Source organism: Macaca nemestrina, chromosome 7 (assembly GCF_043159975.1).
Source record: "Macaca nemestrina isolate mMacNem1 chromosome 7, mMacNem.hap1, whole genome shotgun sequence".
NCBI lineage: Eukaryota > Metazoa > Chordata > Mammalia > Primates > Cercopithecidae > Macaca > Macaca nemestrina.
Genome location: NC_092131.1, coordinates 126,423,314 through 126,443,522, shown reverse-complemented (window position 1 = coordinate 126,443,522; position 20,209 = coordinate 126,423,314). Strand labels below are relative to the sequence as shown.

Sequence of the window (20,209 nt, the reverse complement as noted above, 5' to 3'; positions counted from 1 at the left end):
GGACCTTGGCTTCCTCAGTGTCACTGGGTAGGGGGAGCTCCCAGTCCCCTGGGTGTGTAGAAGGTATCAGCAGAGGCCGGGCGCGGTGGCTCAAGCCTGTAATCCCAGCACTTTGGGAGGCCGAGACGGGCGGATCACGAGGTCAGGAGATCGAGACCATCCTGGCGAACACGGTGAAACCCCGTCTCTACTAAAAAATACAAAAAACTAGCCGGGTGAGGTGGCGGGGGCCTGTAGTCCCAGCTACTCGGGAGGCTGAGGCAGGAGAATGGCGTAAACCCGGGGGGCGGAGCTTGCAGTGAGCTGAGATCCAGCCACTGCACTCCAGCCCGGGCGACAGAGCCAGACTCCATCTCAAAAAAAAAAAAAAAAAAAGAAGGTATCAGCAGAAAGCCAGCACTGGCAGGGACCCTTTGGCACAATGCCCAGCATGCATGCTGTGCCAGGGGCTGACAAGGGTGCTGTCCTTGGCTTCCCCGTTTTGGGGTGGTCACTTGCCTCTACTCCAGCTCCAGAAGCAGAAACTAACTGAGAGGATGGGTGGAGGAGAGAGCCAGGGTTCAGGCTGGGAATCTTGAGGCTTCTTGCCAGTTCTCAGATTCTGTGATGCTCAAAGGGTGAGCTCCGGGGCACAGGACACATGGTAGATGAATCTTAGTCATTCTGGTATCCAGTTGGGAGCCAAGCACAGAACACACATCAGTGTTTATCAAATGACTGAGGAAATGAATGAATGAATGTCTCCATCTCAACCCTCAGCCTGGTCCCTCCTTCCTTTTTCCCTGTAGTTGGTACAGATGGCATTGTCCCAGTCTGTTCCCTTCTCGGCCACAGAGCTTCTCCTGGCCTCTGCCATCTTCTGCCTGGTATTCTGGGTGCTCAGGGGTTCGAGGCCTCGGGTCCCCAAAGGCCTGAAAAGTCCACCAGAGCCATGGGGCTGGCCCCTGCTCGGGCATGTGCTGACCCTGGGGAAGAACCCGCACCTGGCACTGTCAAGGATGAGCCAGCTCTACGGAGACGTGCTGCAGATCCGCATTGGCTCCACACCCGTGCTGGTGCTGAGCGGCCTGGATACCATCCGGCAGGCCCTGGTGCGGCAGGGCGACGATTTCAAGGGCCGGCCTGACCTCTACAGCTTCACCTTCATCACCGATGGCCAGAGCATGTCCTTCAGCCCAGACTCTGGACCGGTGTGGGCTGCCCGCCGGCGCCTGGCCCAGAACGCCCTCAACACCTTCTCCATCGCCTCGGACCCAGCCTCCTCATCCTCCTGCTACCTGGAGGAGCATGTGAGCAAGGAGGCTGAGGCCCTGATCAGCAGGTTGCAGGAGCTGATGGCAGGGCCTGGGCACTTCGACCCTTACAATCAAGTGGTGGTGTCGGTGGCCAACGTCATCGGTGCCATGTGCTTCGGACAGCACTTCCCCGAGAGCAGTGATGAGATGCTCAGCCTTGTGAAGAACAGTCATGAGTTCGTGGAGAGTGCCTCCTCCGGGAACCCCGTGGACTTCTTCCCTATCCTTCGCTACCTGCCCAACCCTGCCCTGCAGAGGTTCAAGGCCTTCAACCAGAGGTTCCGGCGGTTCCTGCAGAAAACAGTCCAGGAACACTATCAGGACTTTGACAAGGTGAGCCCGGGGTGCAGGTGGCGAGGGGCACCTTGCAGGGCCTGGGTACGCCCCTCCCTCCCAGCTCTAGCATGCTCACACAGCTGCTGTGTTGCCAAGGCCTAGGAAGGCTCTGGATACCTCAGACCAGCTGTGTGACCTAGAGTCAACTCTTCCCCTTCTCTGGGCCTCAGTTTCCTCATCCTTGAAGCCCCCTTCTCAGGGCTCCTCAAAGCCCCCAAGAAAAAAGTCCTGGAAATGGGGCCCTAGCAGAGCCCTGCAATGTGGGGGGCCGATGAGTGAGAAAGCTTTCATTCTGCAGAAACCTGAATCCCAACAGAGGCAAATCCTCAGTTCTGGTGCCACGTTGCTTCCCTGTGTTCACACTAACCTTTTCCTCCTTTGAAATTGGACCCCTGGGGTTATTGGGAAGAAGGGTCAATGGGGCATAAAATGACACTTTACGTCATACCCAGGGCTGCTACCAGCTCCTGCTGCGAGCTGCAGCCCCCTGCCTAGAGACCAAGTGGGAGGAGTAGCCCCCACGGACAGGCAAGGGGTGTGGAGCAATGTTCAGCCTTTGACCTTGGAAGTGCCAGGGGTACCTCTAAGCTTGTGCTCCCTCAGAACAGTGTCCAGGACATCACGGGTGCCCTGTTCAAGCACAGCAAGAAGGGGCCTAGAGCCAGCGGCAACCTCATCCCCCAGGAGAAGATTGTCAACCCTGTCAATGACATCTTCGGAGCAGGTAGGAGCCAGAACCCTGCCCCTCCATCCAACAATGCCTGCTGTTCACCCACAGTCTTGCCCAGTCCCTCAGTCCATCAAACAACCCGCCAACCCTACACCAGATGGTGCAACATCCTGAGACATGCCCTAGGATCAGGGTTTGAGCCTTGGCTGTGCCACCAATTCCCAGTGGAGACACAGCAAAGTCCTCCTCCCCTAGGCGTCAGTTTCCCCATCTGAACAATAAAGTGTTCTCTGGCCTGTAAGTCTAGGCCCCTGTAATTCTGGCAGCTAATTCTGAAACCTGTATCTCAAGTTTATGTTGAAAAGACCCAGCCTCTGTCCTCAGGAAACTCACGGGCTAGGGCGAGAGAAAGCTAATGCTGGGTACACGCGTAGTAGATAATTGGGAAATGATGGTTTCCTTGTTTCTGTCTTCCTTCCTTCCTCACCTTACCCTACACGGTCCAGGATTTGACACAATTGCAACAGCCATCTCCTGGAGCCTCATGTACCTTGTGACCAAGCCCGAGATACAGAGGAAGATCCAGAAGGAGCTGGGTACATGGGGGCCCCCAACCCTATGGCCAGGAGAAGCCTTGAGACCCAGTTTGTGTGTTCAGTCTACAAACACCTGTTATGTGCCTACTGTGTGCAAGCCCTGGGAACACAGTAGTGCCTACCCTTGCCTAGAAGATGTGGGAGGTTAGTGGGGTCGCAGACTTGTGAATAGACAGTCTTACATAGAGTGACATGGGATATAAGAGGGGACAATTCATGGGGCAGTTAGGGCAGCCCATGAGTTCTGCTTGTCCTCTGTGTTCTACAGATGCTGTGATTGGCAGGGGGCGGCGACCCCGGCTCTCTGACAGACCCCAGCTGCCCTACTTGGAGGCCTTCATCCTGGAGACCTTCCGACACTCCTCTTTCGTCCCCTTCACCATCCCCCATAGGTGAGGGCTGCTGGTTCTGCCCTCCCACCTCTGAAGTCCTTGCCATATTTCCTCTTCCTGGCTTCTCAGCCCTGGCCCTGGCTCAGCATCTCCTTCCCGATCTCATTCCACGCAGATCCCAGCCTCAGTCTGCCCCCATCCAGTCCAAACATAATCTAACCCCCAGCTCTCAGGAGAAAGTTCCACTTGTGATCTCAGCGCTCATTCCCTTCTGCTCATATTCCCTCCCTCCCAGTGCCCTCTGTGCCAGCCAGGTCGGCCTCAGCCTCACAAGCATGACCCTACTGGCCTCCAATTTTGGTAACACTGAACCTTCTGCCTGGAATGCCATCTAGTCTCTTCTCTGACCACCAGAATCCTACCCTTGCTCAAAGTCAATGCCGATGCGAGCTTCCTCTCCCCAGAAGCCTTTTGACTCATCCAGCTGGCACAGCTTCACTCCTGATGTCTTATAGGACTTACAGCCATCAGCACTTGGTCATGCCCCGGAATTTTAACAATGTCAAGAGAGTTAGTGAGCATTTACGTCTGCCCAAATGTTGTTCCAGTTATTCCTAGAGTAAGAGGCCTAAATCCCCAGCCAGGCTAGAAACTCCCCAGGGCTGGCCCAGGCTGCCTGCTGCTTTTTTTTTCTTTTTTAATAGAAAATAGAAAAACATTTATCTGAAATTGCCTGTTTCTTGGCTCCAGAGAACAGCCAAGTGCACAGCCAGACACAAAGAGAAGTTTAGTAAATACTTGCTGAAGTTAAAGAACAGGAGGCAAGGAAGAGGGAGGATGACTCTACCCCTTCCCTGTTCCTCCCCTCTCCTCCCAGTGTAGGGATGGAGATGGCAGTGGGCAGGCTATCAGGATGGGGTGGAGGTAGGAACAACACACACCCCAGCTTTCCAGCCCTGAGTCTCACAGTGCCCTCTTCCCTCAGCACAACAAGGGACACAACACTGAACGGCTTCTACATCCCCAGGGAATGCTGTGTCTTCATAAACCAGTGGCAGGTCAACCACGACCCGTGAGTACACACCCCTCACAGAAAAATGTGTGCAGGTTCAGCAGTCAGGAAGGCTGTTCGTCCCCGCTAGGAACCATTTATATAATGAAAGGAGGGAACCTCAGTTGCTATATAGTCTGCTGTAAGTGACAATATTTACAAAGGTTTCACAAACTTTAGTGCACAGGAATCAACCAGGATGGCCAGGCACGGTGGCTCATGCCTGTAATCCCAGCACTTTGGGAGGCCGAGGCACACAGATCACTTGAGGTCAGGAGTTCGAGACCAGCCTGTCTCTACTGAAAATTTAAAAAAAAGAAAAAGATTAGCCGGACATGGTGGTGTGCCTATAATCCCAGCTACTCCAGAGACTGAGGCAGGAGAATCGCTTGAACTCTGGAAGCAGAGGTTGCAGTGAGCCGAGATCGTGCCATTGCACTCCAGCCTGGGTGACAGAGTGAGACCCTGCTTCAAAAAAAAAAAAAAAAAAATCAACCAAGATGTTTGTAACAGCTGATGGTTCCCCTAGGATTCTACTGTGGTGTCTAAGGGGGGGTGCCTCAGGCGATTCTGATGTGAATGGCCCAGAGACCTCTCTTTGGAAAGCCTCACTTTGGTGTATGGGTAGGGGGACCATATAATTTACCATCTACACTGGGACACTTGAGTGTGAAAACGCTATCAATGTTTATGCTAGTCATCATTACTCCAAAACAATAAACATAAGCCAGGACATACTGTTGAGGCCCTTTGGGAGGCATATTTTCAGTAGGATGAAGAGATGTATGTTTTTCTTTCTTTCTTTCTTTCTTTCCTTTCTTTCTTTCTTTCTTTTTCTTTTTTGCTTTTTTTTTTTTTTTTTTTTTTTGCTTTTTTTTTAACTTTAATTTTTAAATAGAGGCAAGGTCTCCATATGTTGTCCAGGCTGGTTTTGAACTCCTGGGCTCAAGGGATCTTCCTGCCTCAGCCTCCCAAAGTACTAGGGTTACAGATGTGAGCCACCAAAACCAGCCTGTTTTTCTTCTTTAAATTCCTTTTAGATAAAGCATTATTTAAAGTAAATTAATATTAAAAGGCACTATCTTTAAGGCTGGTCATTTTAGAGAGAGCTTTGTAAAAGAAATAAGCATCAGGCCAGGTGTGGTGACTCATGCCTGTAACCCCAGCACTTTGGGAGTCCAAGGAAGGTGGATCGCTTGAGCTCATGAGTCTGAGATCCCTGAAACCCCGTCTCTGCAAAAAAAAAAAAAAAGAAAGAAAGAAAAAAACAAAAACACAAAAATTAGCCGGATGTGGTGCCAGTAGTCCCAGCTACACGGGAGGCTCAGGCGGGAGGATGGCTTGAGCTGGGGAGGCAGAGACTGCAGTGACCTAAGATGGCACCACTGTACTCCAGCCGGGGTTATAGGAGCCAGAGTTTGTCTACAAACAAAAAAGAAAGAAAGAAAAAGGAAAAAAGAAATAAGCATCAAAGTTCAGTTTGGTTCCTTCCCACTTACCCTTCATTGCTTTCAACATGTCCTCACACTTGTGATCTCAACAGAAGTCCCTTCCCCAGGCCCCTCCTCCCAGGGCCTCCCCAGCCCTGAAGTCCTATCTCCTCTGTTCCTCTTGCAGGCAGCTGTGGGGGGACCCATCTGAGTTCCGGCCGGAGCGGTTCCTCACCGCCGAAGGCACCACCATTAACAAGCCCTTGAGTGAGAAGATAATGCTGTTTGGCCTGGGCAAGCGCCGGTGCATCGGGGAGGTCCTGGGCAAGTGGGAGGTCTTCCTCTTCCTGGCCATCCTGCTACAGCAACTGGAGTTCAGCGTGCCGCCGGGCGTGAAAGTCGACCTGACTCCCATCTACGGGCTGACCATGAAGCACGCCCGCTGTGAACACTTCCAGGCGCGGCTGCGCTTCTCCATCAAGTGAAGAAGACGCCACCATGCTGAGGCCAGGGAGCGAGTGGGGGCCAACCACGGGGACTCAGCCCTTGTTTCTCCTCCTTTCTTTTTTAAAAAATAGCAGCTTTAGCCAAGTGCAGGGCCTGTAATCCCAGCATTTTGGGAGGCCAAGGTTGGAGGATCATTTGAGCCCAGGAGTTGGAAGGCAGCCTGGGCAACATAGTGGGACCCTGTCTCTATTAAAAAAAAAAAAAAAATTAGTCAAGAGCCTGAGTGACATAGCAACACCATGTCTCAAAAAATATATATATGTGTGTGTGTGTGTGTGTGTGTGTGTATAATTCTTATACCATATAATTCACCTTCTTTTTTTTTTTTTTTTTTTTTCCGAGACAGAATCTCACTCTGTCATCCAGGCTGGAGTACAGTGGCGTGATCTCAGCTCACTGCAACCTCCACCTCCCAGGTTCAAGTGATCCTCCCACTTCAGCCTCCCGAGTACCTGGGATTACAAGCATGAGCCACTATGCCTGGCTGATTTTTGTAGTTTTAGTAGAGATGGGGTTTCACCATGTTGGCCAGGGTGGTCTCGAACTCCTGACTCCAAGTTATCCACCTGCCTTGGCTTCCCAAAGTCCTGGGATTACAGGTGTGAGCCACCACATCCAGCCTAATTCACATTCTTAAAGTGTCAAATGACTTCTAGTGTAGAATTGTGCAACCATCACCAGAATTAATTTTAATGTTGTTATTATTTTTGAGATGGAGTCTCGCTCTGTTGCCAGGCTAGAGTGCAGTGGCGCAATCTCGGCTCACTGCAACCTCCGCCTCCCATGTTCAAGCGATTCTCCTGCCTCAGCCTCCCAAGTAGCTGGGACTACAGGTGTGTGCCACCATGGCCAGCTAATTTTTGTATTTTTAGTAGAGATGAGGTTTCACCATGTTGGCCAGGATGGTCTCCATCTCTTGACCTCGTGATCCACCCGCCTCAGTCTCCCAAAGTGCTGGGATTAACGGGAGTGAACCACCGTGCCCAGCCTTTTTTTTTTTTTTTTGAGACGGAGTCTTCCTCTATCTCCTAGGTGACAAGTGATCTGCCCGCCTCGACCTCTCTCAAAGTGCTGGAATTACAGGTGTGAGCCACTGCGCCTGGCCCACAATTAATTTTAGAACATTTTCATCACCCCTAAAAGAAACCCTGCACCCCTTAGCAGTCCCTCCACATTTCCCCCTAGCCTTCCTCCCCTGCCTCACCAGCCCTGGCAACTACTAATCTACTTTCTGTGTCTATGGATTTGCCTTCTCTAAACATTTCATATAAATGGAATTACACAATGAGTGGTCTTTTGTTACTGTCTTCTTTCACCTAGCACAATGTTTTCAAGGCTCATGTGTGTTGTGGCGTGTGTCAGTAAGCCCTTGGTGCTTGAGTCCTGAGACCAGGTCTAGGTCTGTGCTCTCTTCAGTCATTGATAGGCACCTCCTTCACTCCTCTCTCTTCTCTCCCTTCATGTTGTTTGACCAAAGTTTTTGAACAATTGAAGGGAACAAGGAGAAAGGGATCCAGTCTCAGGGGCCAAACCCAGTTGGGTGGATGGGGATCCCCCCGTCCCATTCTCAAAAGGCAGAACGCATGACTTCTCACAAGGCCTTGATTTCTTCGTTCACAGACCAGGGGCGGATAAGCTTCCCAGAAGTGCTTGGGTTATTTGAAAAAGGCCCAGGTCTCATCAAAGGACACTATCAAGAAACTGAAAGGAGGCCAGGCACAGTGGCTCACGCCTATAATCCCAGCATTTTGGGAGGCCAAGGCGGTTGGATCACTTGAGGTCAGGAGTTTGAGACCAGCCTGGACAACATAGTGGAACCTCATCTCTACCAAATATGCAAAAACTAGCTGAATATAGTGGCTAGCCTCAGCTGCTTAGGAGACTGTAATCCCAGGTGCTCACGAGGCTGTAATCCCAGCTACTCAGGAGGCTGAGGCATGAGAATCGCTTGAACTCAGGAAGCAGGGGTTGCAGTGAGCCAAGATCCTGCCATTGCACTCCAGCCTGGGCTACAGAGTGAGACTCTGTCTCAGAAAACAACAACAACAACAACAACAAAAACTGAAAAGACAACCACAGAATGAGAGAAAATATTTGCAAAACATATAGCTGTTAAAGCATTTATATATAGAATATATAAAGAACTCCTGGCCGGGCACAATGGCTCACCCCTGTAATTCCAGCACTTTGGGAGGCCAAGGCGGGTGAATCATCTGAGGTCAGGAGTTTGAGACCAGCCTGGCCAACATGGTGAAATCCTGTCTCTACTAAAAATACAAAAATTAGTCAGGCATGGTGGCGGGTACCTGTAATCCCAGCTACTCAGGAGGCTGAGACAGGAAAAGCACTTGAACCCGGGGGCAGAGGGTGCAGTGAGCCATGATCACGCCGTTGCACTCCAGCCTGGGCGACAAGAGTGAAACTCCATCTCAAATAAATAAATAAATATATACATATATATATTTATATAATATATATAAAAATCTCCTACAACTCAACCACAAAAAAGCAACTCAATTAAAAAATGGGCAAAGGACTTGAATAGATGTTTATGTAAAGAAGATATATTGATTGTATCCCTGTATCAAGATATCCCAGATACCTCGTAAATATATATACCTACTATGTACCCACAAAAATTTAATTTGAAATTTTTACAAAAGAAAATACACAGTCCGGGCATGGCAGTGCTTACCTGTAGTCCCAGTTACTAGGGAGGCTGAGGTGGGAGGATGGCTTGAGCCCAGGAGTTGGAGGCTGCAATGAGCTGTGATCATACCATGGCACTCCAGCCTGGGCAAAAATGAGACTTTGTTCCTGGAAAAAAAAAAAAAAAAAAGAGCATATATATATACACACACACTATCATCAACAAGCATATGAAAAGATGTTCAGCATCATTAGGGAAGTGTAAATCAGGCTGGGCACGGTGGCTTACACTTTAATCCCAGCATTTTGGAAGGCTGAGGCAGACAGATCACTTAAGGTCAGGAGTTAGAAACCAGCCTGGCCAACGTAGTGAAGCCCCATCTCTACTAAAAATACTAAAATTAGCTTGGCATGGCGGCGTGCACCTGTAGTCCCAGCTATTCGGGAGGCTGAGGCAGGAAAATCACTTGAACCAGAGGCGCAGAAGTTGCAGTGAGCCAAGATTGTGCCACTGCACTTCATTCTGGGCAACAGAGCGAGACTCCATCTCAAAAAAAGAAAAGAAGTGTAAATCAAAACCACAATGAGATACTACCTCATACCAATTAAGATGGCTATTAAAAAGAAAAAACTAGTAAGTGTTGGTGTGGATTTAGAGAAATTGTAACCCTTGTGCATTGCTGATGGGAGTGTAAAACGGTGCAGCCACTGTGGAGAATGCTTTGACAGGGCCTTAAAATTTAAACATAGAGTTACTACTTGGTTACCATGGCTCACACTTGCAATCTCAGCAGGAAAATCGCTTGATCCCAGGAGTTTGAGACCAGCCTGAGCTGCATGGCAAGACCCCCATGTCTACAAAAAATACAAAAAAATAGGCAGATATGGTGGTGCACACCTGTGGTCCCAGCTACTCCAGAGGCTGAGGCAGAAGAATCACCTTAGCCTGGGAATTTGAGGCTGCAGTGAACTGTGATTGCACCACTGCACTCCAGCCTGGGCAATGGAGTGAGACTGTGTTTCAAAAAAAGAAATGGGTAAATGATAAATTTTATGTATATTTTAACCAAAAATTTTTTAAAAGGTCACCATGCCTAGCCACAGAAAATACAATAAATTGTGTGTGATAAAAAGAGATGAGCTGGCTGGGTGCAGTGGCTCACGCCTATAATCCCAGCACTTTGGGAGGCCAAGGCGGGTGGATCACATAAGGTCAAGAGTTTGAGAACAGCCCAGCCAACATAGTGAAACCCTGTCTCTACTAAAAATACAAAAATTAGCCGGGTGCGGGCCCGGCGTGGTGGCTCATGCCTATAATCCCAGCACTTTGGGAGACCGAGGCGGGCAGATCATCTGAGGTCAGAAGTTCGAGACCAGCTTGGCCAACATGGTGAAACGCCGACTCTACTAAAAATACAAAAATTAGCTGGGCATAGTGGCACATGCCTATAATCCCGCCTACTCGGGAAGCTGAGGCAGGAGAATCCGGGAGGCAGAGGTTGAGGTGAGCCAAGATCACGACATTGTACTCCCGCCTGGGCAACAGAGTGAAACTCTGTCTCAAAAAAAAATCAGCCAGATGTGATGGCACACACCTGTATTCCCAGCTACTCGGGAGGCAGAGGCAGGAGAATTGCTTGAATCTGGGAGCCAGAGGTTGCGGTGAGCTGAGATCATACCACTGCACTCCAGCCTGGGTGACAGAGGAAGTCTCCATCTTAAAAGAAAAAAAAAAAAAAAGATGAGCTATCAAAGTCACAAAAAGACATGGAAGAACTTTAAACGCATGTTGCTAAGTGAAAGAAGCCAATCTGAAAAGGCTACATGCTTTATGATTCCAACTTTAGGCCATTCTGAAACAGGCAAAACTATAAAAACAGTAAAAAGATCAGAGGTTGCCAGGAGTTCAGGACATGGGAGTGAGGGATGAATAAAAGGAGCACAGAGGCCCGGGCGCAGTGGCTCACACCTGTAATCCCAGCACCTTGGGAGGCCAAGGCAGGCGAATCACCTGAGGTCAGGAGTTCAAGACCAGCCTGGCCAACATAGAGAAACCCTGTCTCTACTGAAAATACAAAATTAGCCGGGCGTGGTGGCACATGACTATAATCCCAGCTACTTCGGAGGCTGAGGCAGGAGAATCACTTGAACCTAGGAGGCAGAGGTTGCAGTGAGCTGAGATTGTGCCATTGCATTCCAGCCTGGGCAACAAGAGCGAGATTCCATCTTAAAAAAAAAAAGAGGCCGGGTGCGGTGGCTCAAGCCTGTAATCCCGGCACTTTGGGAGGCCGAGGCGGGTGGATCACGAGGTCAGGAGATCGAGACTATCCTGGCTAACATGGTGAAACCCCGTCTCTACTAAAAATACAAAAAACTAGCCGGGCGTGGTGGCGGGCGCCTGTAGTCTCAGCTACTTGGGAGGCTGAGGCGGGAGAATGGCGTGAACCCGGGAGGCGGAGCTTGCAGTGAGCCGAGATCACGCCACTGCACTCCAGCCTGGGAGACACAGCGAGACTCCGTCTCAAAAAAAAAAAAAAAAAAAAAAAAAAAAGAGAAGCAAAGAGTTTAGGGCAGTGAAATTTCTCTCTATGATACTGTAATGATGGATAAATGTCATTACACATTTGTCAAAAACCATAGAATGTACAACACCAAGAGTGAACCTTCGTGGATACAAAAATACAGTTAGATACAATGAATAAGCTCTAGTATTTGATAGCACAATGGAATGACTACAGTCAGCAATGATTTGCAGCACATTTTGGGATAACTGAGGGAGTACAATTGGAATGTTTGTAACACAAGGAAAAAATTAATGCTTGAGGTGATGGATACCCGATTTACCCTACTGTGATTATTACACATTGTATTGCTGCATTAAAATCTCTCATATGCCCCATAAATATATTCACCTACTATGTACCCATAAAAATTAAAAATATAAGCTGGGCATGGTGACTCACACCTGTAATCCCAGCACTTTGGGAGTCCGAGGCAGGCAGATCACCTGAGGTCAGGAGTCCGAGACCAGCCTGGCCAACATGGTGAAACCCTGTCTCTACCAGAAAAATGCAAAAGTTAGCTGGGTGTGGTGGCAGTTACCTGTAACCCCAGCTACTCCAGAGGCTGAGGCAGGAGAATTGCTTGAATCCGGGAGGTGGAGGTTGCAGTGAGCCAAGATCGTGCCACTGCACTCCAGTCTGGGAGACACAATAAGACTCCGTCTCAAAAAATAAAAATTAAAATTAAATTTAAAAAAATATAGGCCGGGTGAGGTGGCTCATGCCTGTAATCCCAGCACTTTGGGAGGCCGAGGAGGGCGGATCACCTGAGGTCGGGAGCTTGAGACCAGCCTGACCAACACGGAGAAACCCCATCTCTACTAAAAATACAAAACTAGCTGGGCATGGTGGCACATGCCTGTCATCCTAGCTACTCGGAAGGCTGAGGCAGGAGAATCGCTTGAACCTGGGAGGCGGAGGTTGAGGTGAGCCGAGATCACGCCATTACACTCCAGCCTGGGCAACAAGGGCAAAACTCCGTCTCAAATATACACACACACACACACACACACACACACACACACACACATATATACACACACACACACACACATATTTTTTGAGACAGGGTCTTGCTCTATCGCCCAGGCTGGAGTGCAGTGGCACCATCTTGGCTCACTGCAGCCTCAACCTCCCAGGCTCAGTGGATTCTCCCACCTTGGGACAACATATGCAGGCCACCATGCTTGGTTGATTTTTCTGATTTTTGTAGAGATGGGGTTTTGCCATGTTGCCCAGACTGGTCTCGAACTCCTGATCTCAAGCAATCCACCTGCTTCAGCCTCCCAAAGTGCTGGAATTACAGGCATGAGCCACTGTGCCAAGCCAAAAAAATTTTTAAGAGCAAATCCTGGCCGGGCACAGTGGCTCATGCCTGTAATCCTGGCCCTTTGGGAGGCCAAGGTGGGTGGATCACTTGAGGTCAGGAGTTCGAGACCAGCCTGGCCAACATGGTGAAACTTCATCTCTACTAAAAATACAAAAATTAGTCAGGAGTGGTGGTGCACACCTGTAATCCCAGCTACTAGGGAGCCTAAGGCAGGAGAATCAAACGAACCCAGGAGGCGGAGGTTGCAGTGAGCTGAGATTGCGCCACTCCACTCCAGCCTGGGCAACAGAGGGAGACTCTGTCTCAAAAAAAAAAAAAAAAAAAAAAAAGCCCGGGGCCAGTGGCTCACGCCTGTAATCCCAGCACTTTGGGAGACCGAGGTGGGTGGATCACAAGGTCAGGAGTTCAAGACCAGCTTGGCCAATATGGTGAAACCCCATCTCTACTAAAAATACAAAAAATTAGCTGGGTGTGGTGGCAGGTGCCTGTAATCCCAGCTACTCAGGAAGCTGAGGCAGAAAATTGCTTGAATCTGGGAGGCAGAGGTTGCAGTGAGCCGAGATTGCGCCACTGCACTCTAGCCTGGTGACGGAGCAAGACTCCATCTCAGAAAAAAAAAAAAAAAAGAGTGAATCCTAATGTAAATTATGTAAACTATGGGTCTTAATTAATAAAAATCTATCAATATTGGTTTGTCAATTGTAACATATATACCCTCTAATGCAAGATATTCATAATAGGAGGAACTGGGTATATGGGAACTCTCCGTACTTTCCACTAATTTTTCTGTACCCTAAAACTCTTTTTTTTTTTTTTTTTTTTTTTGAGACAGTTTTTCACTCTATTGCCCAGGCTGGAGTACAGTAGTACGATCTCAGCTCACTGCAACCTCCACCTCCCAGGTTCAAGTGATCCCCCTGCCTCAGCTCCCCTAGTAGCTGGGATTACAGGCATGCGCCACCACGCCCGGCTAATTTTTGTATTTTTAGTAGAAATGGGGTTTCACCATGTTGGCCAGGCTAGTCTTGAACTCCCGGCCTCAGGTGATCCATCTGCCTCGGCCTCCCAAAGTGCTGGGATTACAGGTGTTAGCCACCACGCCCGGCTGCTAAAACTCCTTTTTAAAAAACTCCTTTGAGAGGCCGAGGCAGGCAGATCATGAGGTCAGGAGTTTGAGACCAGCCTGGCCAACATAGTGAAACCCTGTCTCTACTAAAAATACAAAAATTAGCTGGGTGTGGTGGCACATGCCTGTAGTCCCAGCTACTCGGGAGGCTGAGGCAGGAGAATTGCTTGAACCCAGTAGGCAGAGGTTGCAGTGAGCCGAGACCACACCGTTGCACTCCAGCCTGGGCAACAGAGTGAGACTCCGTCTAAAAAAAAAAAAAGGCTCCTATTAATTGTTTTTTTAAGTGCAAGCCTTCCCCTTACTCTGCACCCAGCCAGGGCTGGGTGCATTGTGTACACCCATAGACAGAGCCCCTATTTCTACTCTGCTGCTTGCTAATTTCACCCCCAGTGCTTGCTCCTACAAAATGAGGCAGACTTGGATTAGTTGCTCTCATAAGAGCCCTGGGTTATAAGTGCACTATGAATCTGCTGTGTTCTTTACAAAATGAGAGGGCTGTTCATTGTGTTTTATCTCCTATGTATGAGCCAGGCCCCTCCCCACTGAAAAATAGAGACAGGAAGACAGAGCTTGTAGACGCTGAGATTTGGGCATCTCCCCTCACCACCCACACACATCTGAACTGACTGTCTGTCTGCCTCCTCCTCAGTCTCCTTAGTTTCCTTTTCTTTTTCTTTTTCTCTTTTGTAGACAGAGTTTCGCTCTTTTCTCCCAGGCTGGAGTGCAATGGCGCAATCTTGGCCCACTGCAACCTCTGCCTACCTACCAGGTTCAAGAGATTCTCCTGCTTCAGCTTCCCAAGTAGCTGGGATTACAGGCACCCACCACCATGCCCAGCTAATTTTTGTATTTTTAGTAGAGACACGGTTTCACCATGTTGGCCAGGCTGGTCTCGAACTCCTGACCTCAGGTGATCCACCCGCCTCAGCCTCCCAAAGTGCTGGGATTATAGGCATGAGCCACCACACCCAGCCAGTCCCCTTAGTTTCTGAAGACACAGCTGTATTCTTGGAGGGAACACCTGGCTATAGAGCAACTCCAGGGTACCTCCTAGGTGTGGGAGATAAAGGGGAAAAAAATGATGGTGGAATACTCAGAGTCCAAGAATGAGGTAGAAGGGAAATGACACAGAAAAGAATGGCTGTGCCCACCCATCTATCATGACCCCCTGTGCTATGGTTTGAATGTGTCCCCAAAAGTTCACATGTTGGAAACTTGGTCCCCAGTGCATTAGTGTTGAGAGATGGGACCTTCAGGAGGTGATTGGGTCATAGGGCTCTGTCCTCATGAATGAGCTAATCCATTCATGGATTAAGGGATTAACAGGTTATCAAAGGAGTGGGTTAGTTATCATGAGAGTGGGTCTCTTGTGAGCCCTTCACCATGTGATGCCTTGAGTTACCTTAGGACTCTGAAGAGAGTCACCAGCAGCAAGAAGTCCCTCACCAGTTGTGGCCCCCCAACCTTGGATTTCCCAGCCTTCAGAACCATAAGCCAAATAAACCTCTGTACTTTATAAATTATCCATTCTGTAGTATTCAGTTATAGCAACAGAAAATTGACTTAGACACCCTGTTGTCTGGAATAGACTACCCAGCCACACGGGCAGTGGAATGAATCTCTACAAAGCAAACCCTCTTTTCCCATTGTCTTTTTTATAACTGTATTAGAGATGTGCTCTGCAGAAGAAATATCCACTAGTAATTCAAGTTGAAAATTTAGGCCGGGCGCGGTGGCTCAAGCCTGTAATCCCAGCACTGTGGGAGGCCAAGACGGGCGGATCACGAAGTCAGGAGATCAAGACCATCCGGGCTAACACGGTGAAACCCTGTCTCTACTAAAAATACAAAAAATTAGCCGGGCGTGGTGGCGGGCGCTTGTAGTCCCAGCTACTCGGGAGGCTGAGGCAGGAGAATGGCGTAAACCCGGGAGGCGGAGCTTGCAGTGAGCTGAGATCCGGCCACTGTACTCCAGCCTGGGTGACAGAGCGAGACTCCTCTCAAAAAAAAAAAAAAAAAGAAAATTTAGTAAGAAGGTAGTTCAAATGGTGACCAACTCCAGGGTGTCGTAGTCCTAGGAGTGAGTTTATAGGGCTTTGACCCTCCTAGCACCCTTTTCCAAGGAGCCCTCTTTATGTCACCATGCACATGCCTGCTGGACCTTAATTGCTACCACTTTTTCACAAAGACTAATAGAGCTTGGCTGCAATGCCATCCTTGACCAACAGGAGCTGCTGTCTAATATATGCCAAAAAGTTCCTTTAGTTCATTTTTGCTGTCTTTATTATTAATCAAAGCTCAGCTGTATCTGTCCTACAAATTATTATTCTCTAAGGTGGAATAATAATGAACCAGATCTTCATTTCTTTCTTTCTTTTTTTTTTTTTTTGAGATGTTGTCTCGCTCTGTCACCCAAGCTGGAGTACAGTGGCACAATCTCAGCTCACTGCAACCTCCGCCTCCCGGGTTCATCCTGTGCCCAGCCTGGATGAACTCTTTAGAAATGAAGATCTGAGGCCGGGCGCGGTGGCTCAAGCCTGTAATCCCAGCACTTTGGGAGGCTGAGACGGGCGGATCACAAGGTCAGGAGATTGAGACCAGCCTGGCTAATACGGTGAAACCCCGTCTCTACTAAAAAAAATACAAAAAACTAGCCGGGTGAGGTGGCGGGCGCCTGTAGTCCCAGCTACTCGGGAGGCTGAGGCAGGAGAATGGCGTAGACCCGGGGGGCGGAGCTTGCAGTGAGCTGAGATGCGGCCACTGCACTCCAGCCTGGGGACAGAGCGAGACTCCGTCTCAAAAAAAAAAAAAAAAAAAAAAAAAAGAAATGAAGATCTGAGACTGGACATGGTGGCTCACACCTGAAATCCCATAACTTTGGGAGGCCAAGGTGGGAGGATCACCTGAGGCCAGGAGTTCAAAACCAGCCTGGCCAACGTGGCAAAACCCCACCTCTACTAAAAATACAAAAATTAACTAGGTGTGGTGGCAGGCGACTGTAATCCCAGTTACTTGGGAGGCTGAGGCACGAGAATTTCTTGAACCCGGGAGGCAGAGGTTGCAGTGAGCAGAGATCACGCCATTGCACTCCAGCCTGGGTGACAAGAGTAAGATTCCACCTCAAAAAAACAAATAAAGAGTTCATCCAGTGGTATTTTTGCCTCAACATTCTGAAAATAATAATGACTGTGTGAGTTTGAAGAAAATAGTACATTTGAGAAGTAAAATCATTAGGTTCAGTGACTCACACCTATAATCCCAGCACTTTGGGAGGCCAAGGTGGGAGGATCACTTGAACCCAGGAGTTTGGGATCAGCCTGGGCAACATAGCAAGACCCAATCTCTGGGGAAAAAAGAAGGAGAAGGAGAAGGAGAAGGAGAAGAAGAAGAAGAAAAATCAACTGGAGTCTATGCTAAAATCCCGGAGGGAGAAAGTACCTCACTTGAGCTTGGTCTGTGTCCATGCCTGTCCTATAACCCAAAGCAAACTCCTCAAGAAACCTCCATCTGAGAGAAGGCCCAGTTCATCTCTCAGACTCAGGAAGGCACAGCATCCTCAGGAGAGCTAGGGAGCCCTGGTCTGAAGGGGAAGACAGAGTCCTGTCCAGGGATCCAAGGCTGAGCAGGGCATGACCCTGCCCTAGACATCACAGATTGGGAGAGTAGACAAAGCCCTGCCTGAGGGCTGCAGTCTGAGGAGAAAATTATGCTGCTCTGAGAGGCCCATCTGAGGAGGGAGACGCAGCCCAGCCCTTGGAGTCTCAGCAAAAAACCCTGTTCTAAGACCCCTTATCTGAGAGAGGAAACATAGCCTTGTCCTGGGAGAGCCCACACAGATGGCCCTGCCCTGAGGGTCCATTCTGAGCAGGGAGGCAGAGCCCTTCTCTGAGATCCCTAAACTGAAAGGAACATGGTTCCATCACAGGCAGCCCAGCCCTGAGAACCTCAGGAAAGGACAAGTTGGCCCGGTCAGAGACAGAAAACATGGCCTGGCCCTGGGACCTGCAGTCTGAGGGGGACATGGCCGCACCCTCCAGAGCCCTCAGACTGCTGGCAAGCTCACTGATGTCACATATAAAGACTCTCAGCAGGCCGAGCACAGTGGCTCACACCTGTAATCCCAGCACTTTGGGAGCCTAAGGTGGGTGGATCACCTGAGGTCAGGAGTTCAAGACCAGCCTGGCCAACGTGGTGAAACCCCATCTCTACTAAAAACACAAAAATTAGCCCGGCATGGTGGCGGGTGCCTGTATTCCCAGTTATTCTGAATGCTGAGGCAGGAGAGGCTTGAGGCAGGAGGAGACTTAGGCTTGAACACCAGAGGCAGAGTTTGCAGTGAGCGGAGATCGCGCCATTGTACTCCAGCCTGGGCGATAAGAGCGAAACTTTGTCTCACACACACACACACAAAATCTCCCAGCAAGCCACAAGCAGGTATTTTCATACTTTGCCAACCTAAGATTCAGCAGGGCCCAGATCCCTGAGGTAATTTCAGGACAGATCTGAGGTGGCTCCATGGTAACCATACGGCCACTGCCCCATCTGGCTCACTGTGGTCTGGAGATGGCTTGAGCTTCTCACGCACACCTGGCCAATCTTTAACTGGTTGGCCTAGAGCTCCCCTCTGGCCAGAGCCAAGGGAGGAGGAATTGGAGACTTCACCCTGCTGCTTGCCATTCCTGCCTCCCACAGCAGGCAGGAGGCAGGTGGGACCAGCCTGTTCTATCTCTTCCCGGCAGGCCCTGGACACGCATCATCTCAGGCTGTTCTCACAACAACCACAGGAGATGGGCACTGTTATACCCACTTTAGAGATGAGAAGCCTGAGGCTCAGGAAGCACGAGGAGGGCATGCGTGGTGGAGGGACTCAGGACTGCACCATTTGCTCTATACCACCTCCAGGGTCTCTTCCCTACCTGTATCTCTCCCTGAGTCAGGATTGTGGGACTGGAACAGGACAGCCTGGAAACACGCGATCAAGGAACGGCATGGAGAGTTAGAAAGCTCTTGGCCACAGGGCTAGGAGACCTGCACTTAGGTTCCAAGTGTGGGTGACCTTGGGCAAGTCCCACCCCTCACAGGCCTCGATCCCAGCCTCCTGTGAGGTCTTCTCCAACACCATTAGCCTGAAGTTCAGGCCACTGGCAATGACCCCTGCTGTGCCAGCCTCTTGCTTAATAAGGCTGTGGGCAAATCCAGTGAGGGTCTGGCAAATTTTGAAGCGCAGTGCACCCGGGGAGGGGTGATTTTTGGCAAAGATGGTGGAATGCAAGATGGTAGAATGATGGGGAAAACCTTGAGCTGGGAATCCCACCTCTGCCTTGTAGGGAAAATTAAAAGACTTCTCTAGGCCTCCCCACCTGTTCAGTTCAGATCCCCAGTTCCCTGTATGTCAAGCATCTACCACCAACCAGATACCAGATCTTTCATTTGTATCTTAGTACAGGTCTTTTTTGTTTGTTTTTTGTTGTTTTAAAGAGATGAGGGTCTTCCTCTGTCACTCAGGCTGGAGTACAGTGGCAAATCATAGCTCACTGCAGCCTCAAACTCGTGGGATTCAAGCAACATCCTCCTGCCTCAGTCTCCTGCCACTGTGCCGAGCTAGTTCAGCTTCTTGAGAGAGGGGTTTGATTGGCTCAGCTCGTCTTTTTCAGCCAGGCCATACAGGTCAGAGGCCACAGTCAGTCAGTGGTTGGGTCCCCTTGGAGCAGTGTTTACCCTGGTAAATAGCCACAGCTAACAGGGTCAGGGTCACAGGGTCTAGGCTACCTCAGCAGGAGACCCCTGCACACAAGTCCCAGGAAAGACAATGGCACAGTGGAAAGCTAGCAGAACACACAAGAGCCACCATTTGTTGTTTTTCTGCCCTGCCCACCCCTCCTCACAACCCCACTGCAAAGAAAATCACCCTTGCTCTCAGCCTTCCCTGTGACTCCCAGGCTGGGCCTCCTAACAACAAATTAGAGAAAGATCTATCACAGCTCCTATTGCAAACCAGCTCACCCTGCTCTAAAGGAGGCTGGAACACTGGGTCAGGTGGTCTTGTCTGGCTCTTTTTTCCCTCAGGGTGACCTCCCTCCCAGGATCTCTTCAGTTCCTATGCAAATGAACTCAGTCACTGGGGTCCCCCTCACCCACACCTGCCCAGATAAATCTCAGTCTCTTTCTCTTTTTTTTTTTTTTTTTTTTGAGATGGAGTCTCACTCTCACCCAGGTTGGAGTGCAGTGGTGCGATCTCGGCTCACTGAAACCTCCGCCTCCTAGATTCAAGCAATTCTCCTGCCTCAGCCTCCCAAGTAGCTGGGACTACAGGCATGCGCCACC

General features: G+C 49.7%; 1 protein-coding gene across 1 annotated transcript; it reads left to right on the top strand.

The window, feature by feature from the left end:
* Positions 1-797: 797 nt before the first annotated feature.
* CYP1A2 (cytochrome P450 family 1 subfamily A member 2) lies at positions 798-6,389 on the top strand. The gene is made up of 6 exons (XM_011756985.3): positions 798-1,628; positions 2,235-2,355; positions 2,808-2,897; positions 3,166-3,289; positions 4,215-4,301; positions 5,898-6,389. Exons 1-6 carry the CDS (start codon positions 798-800, stop codon positions 6,193-6,195), a joined length of 1,551 nt encoding a protein of 516 aa, XP_011755287.2. The 3' UTR covers positions 6,196-6,389.
* Positions 6,390-20,209: the final 13,820 nt, after the last annotated feature.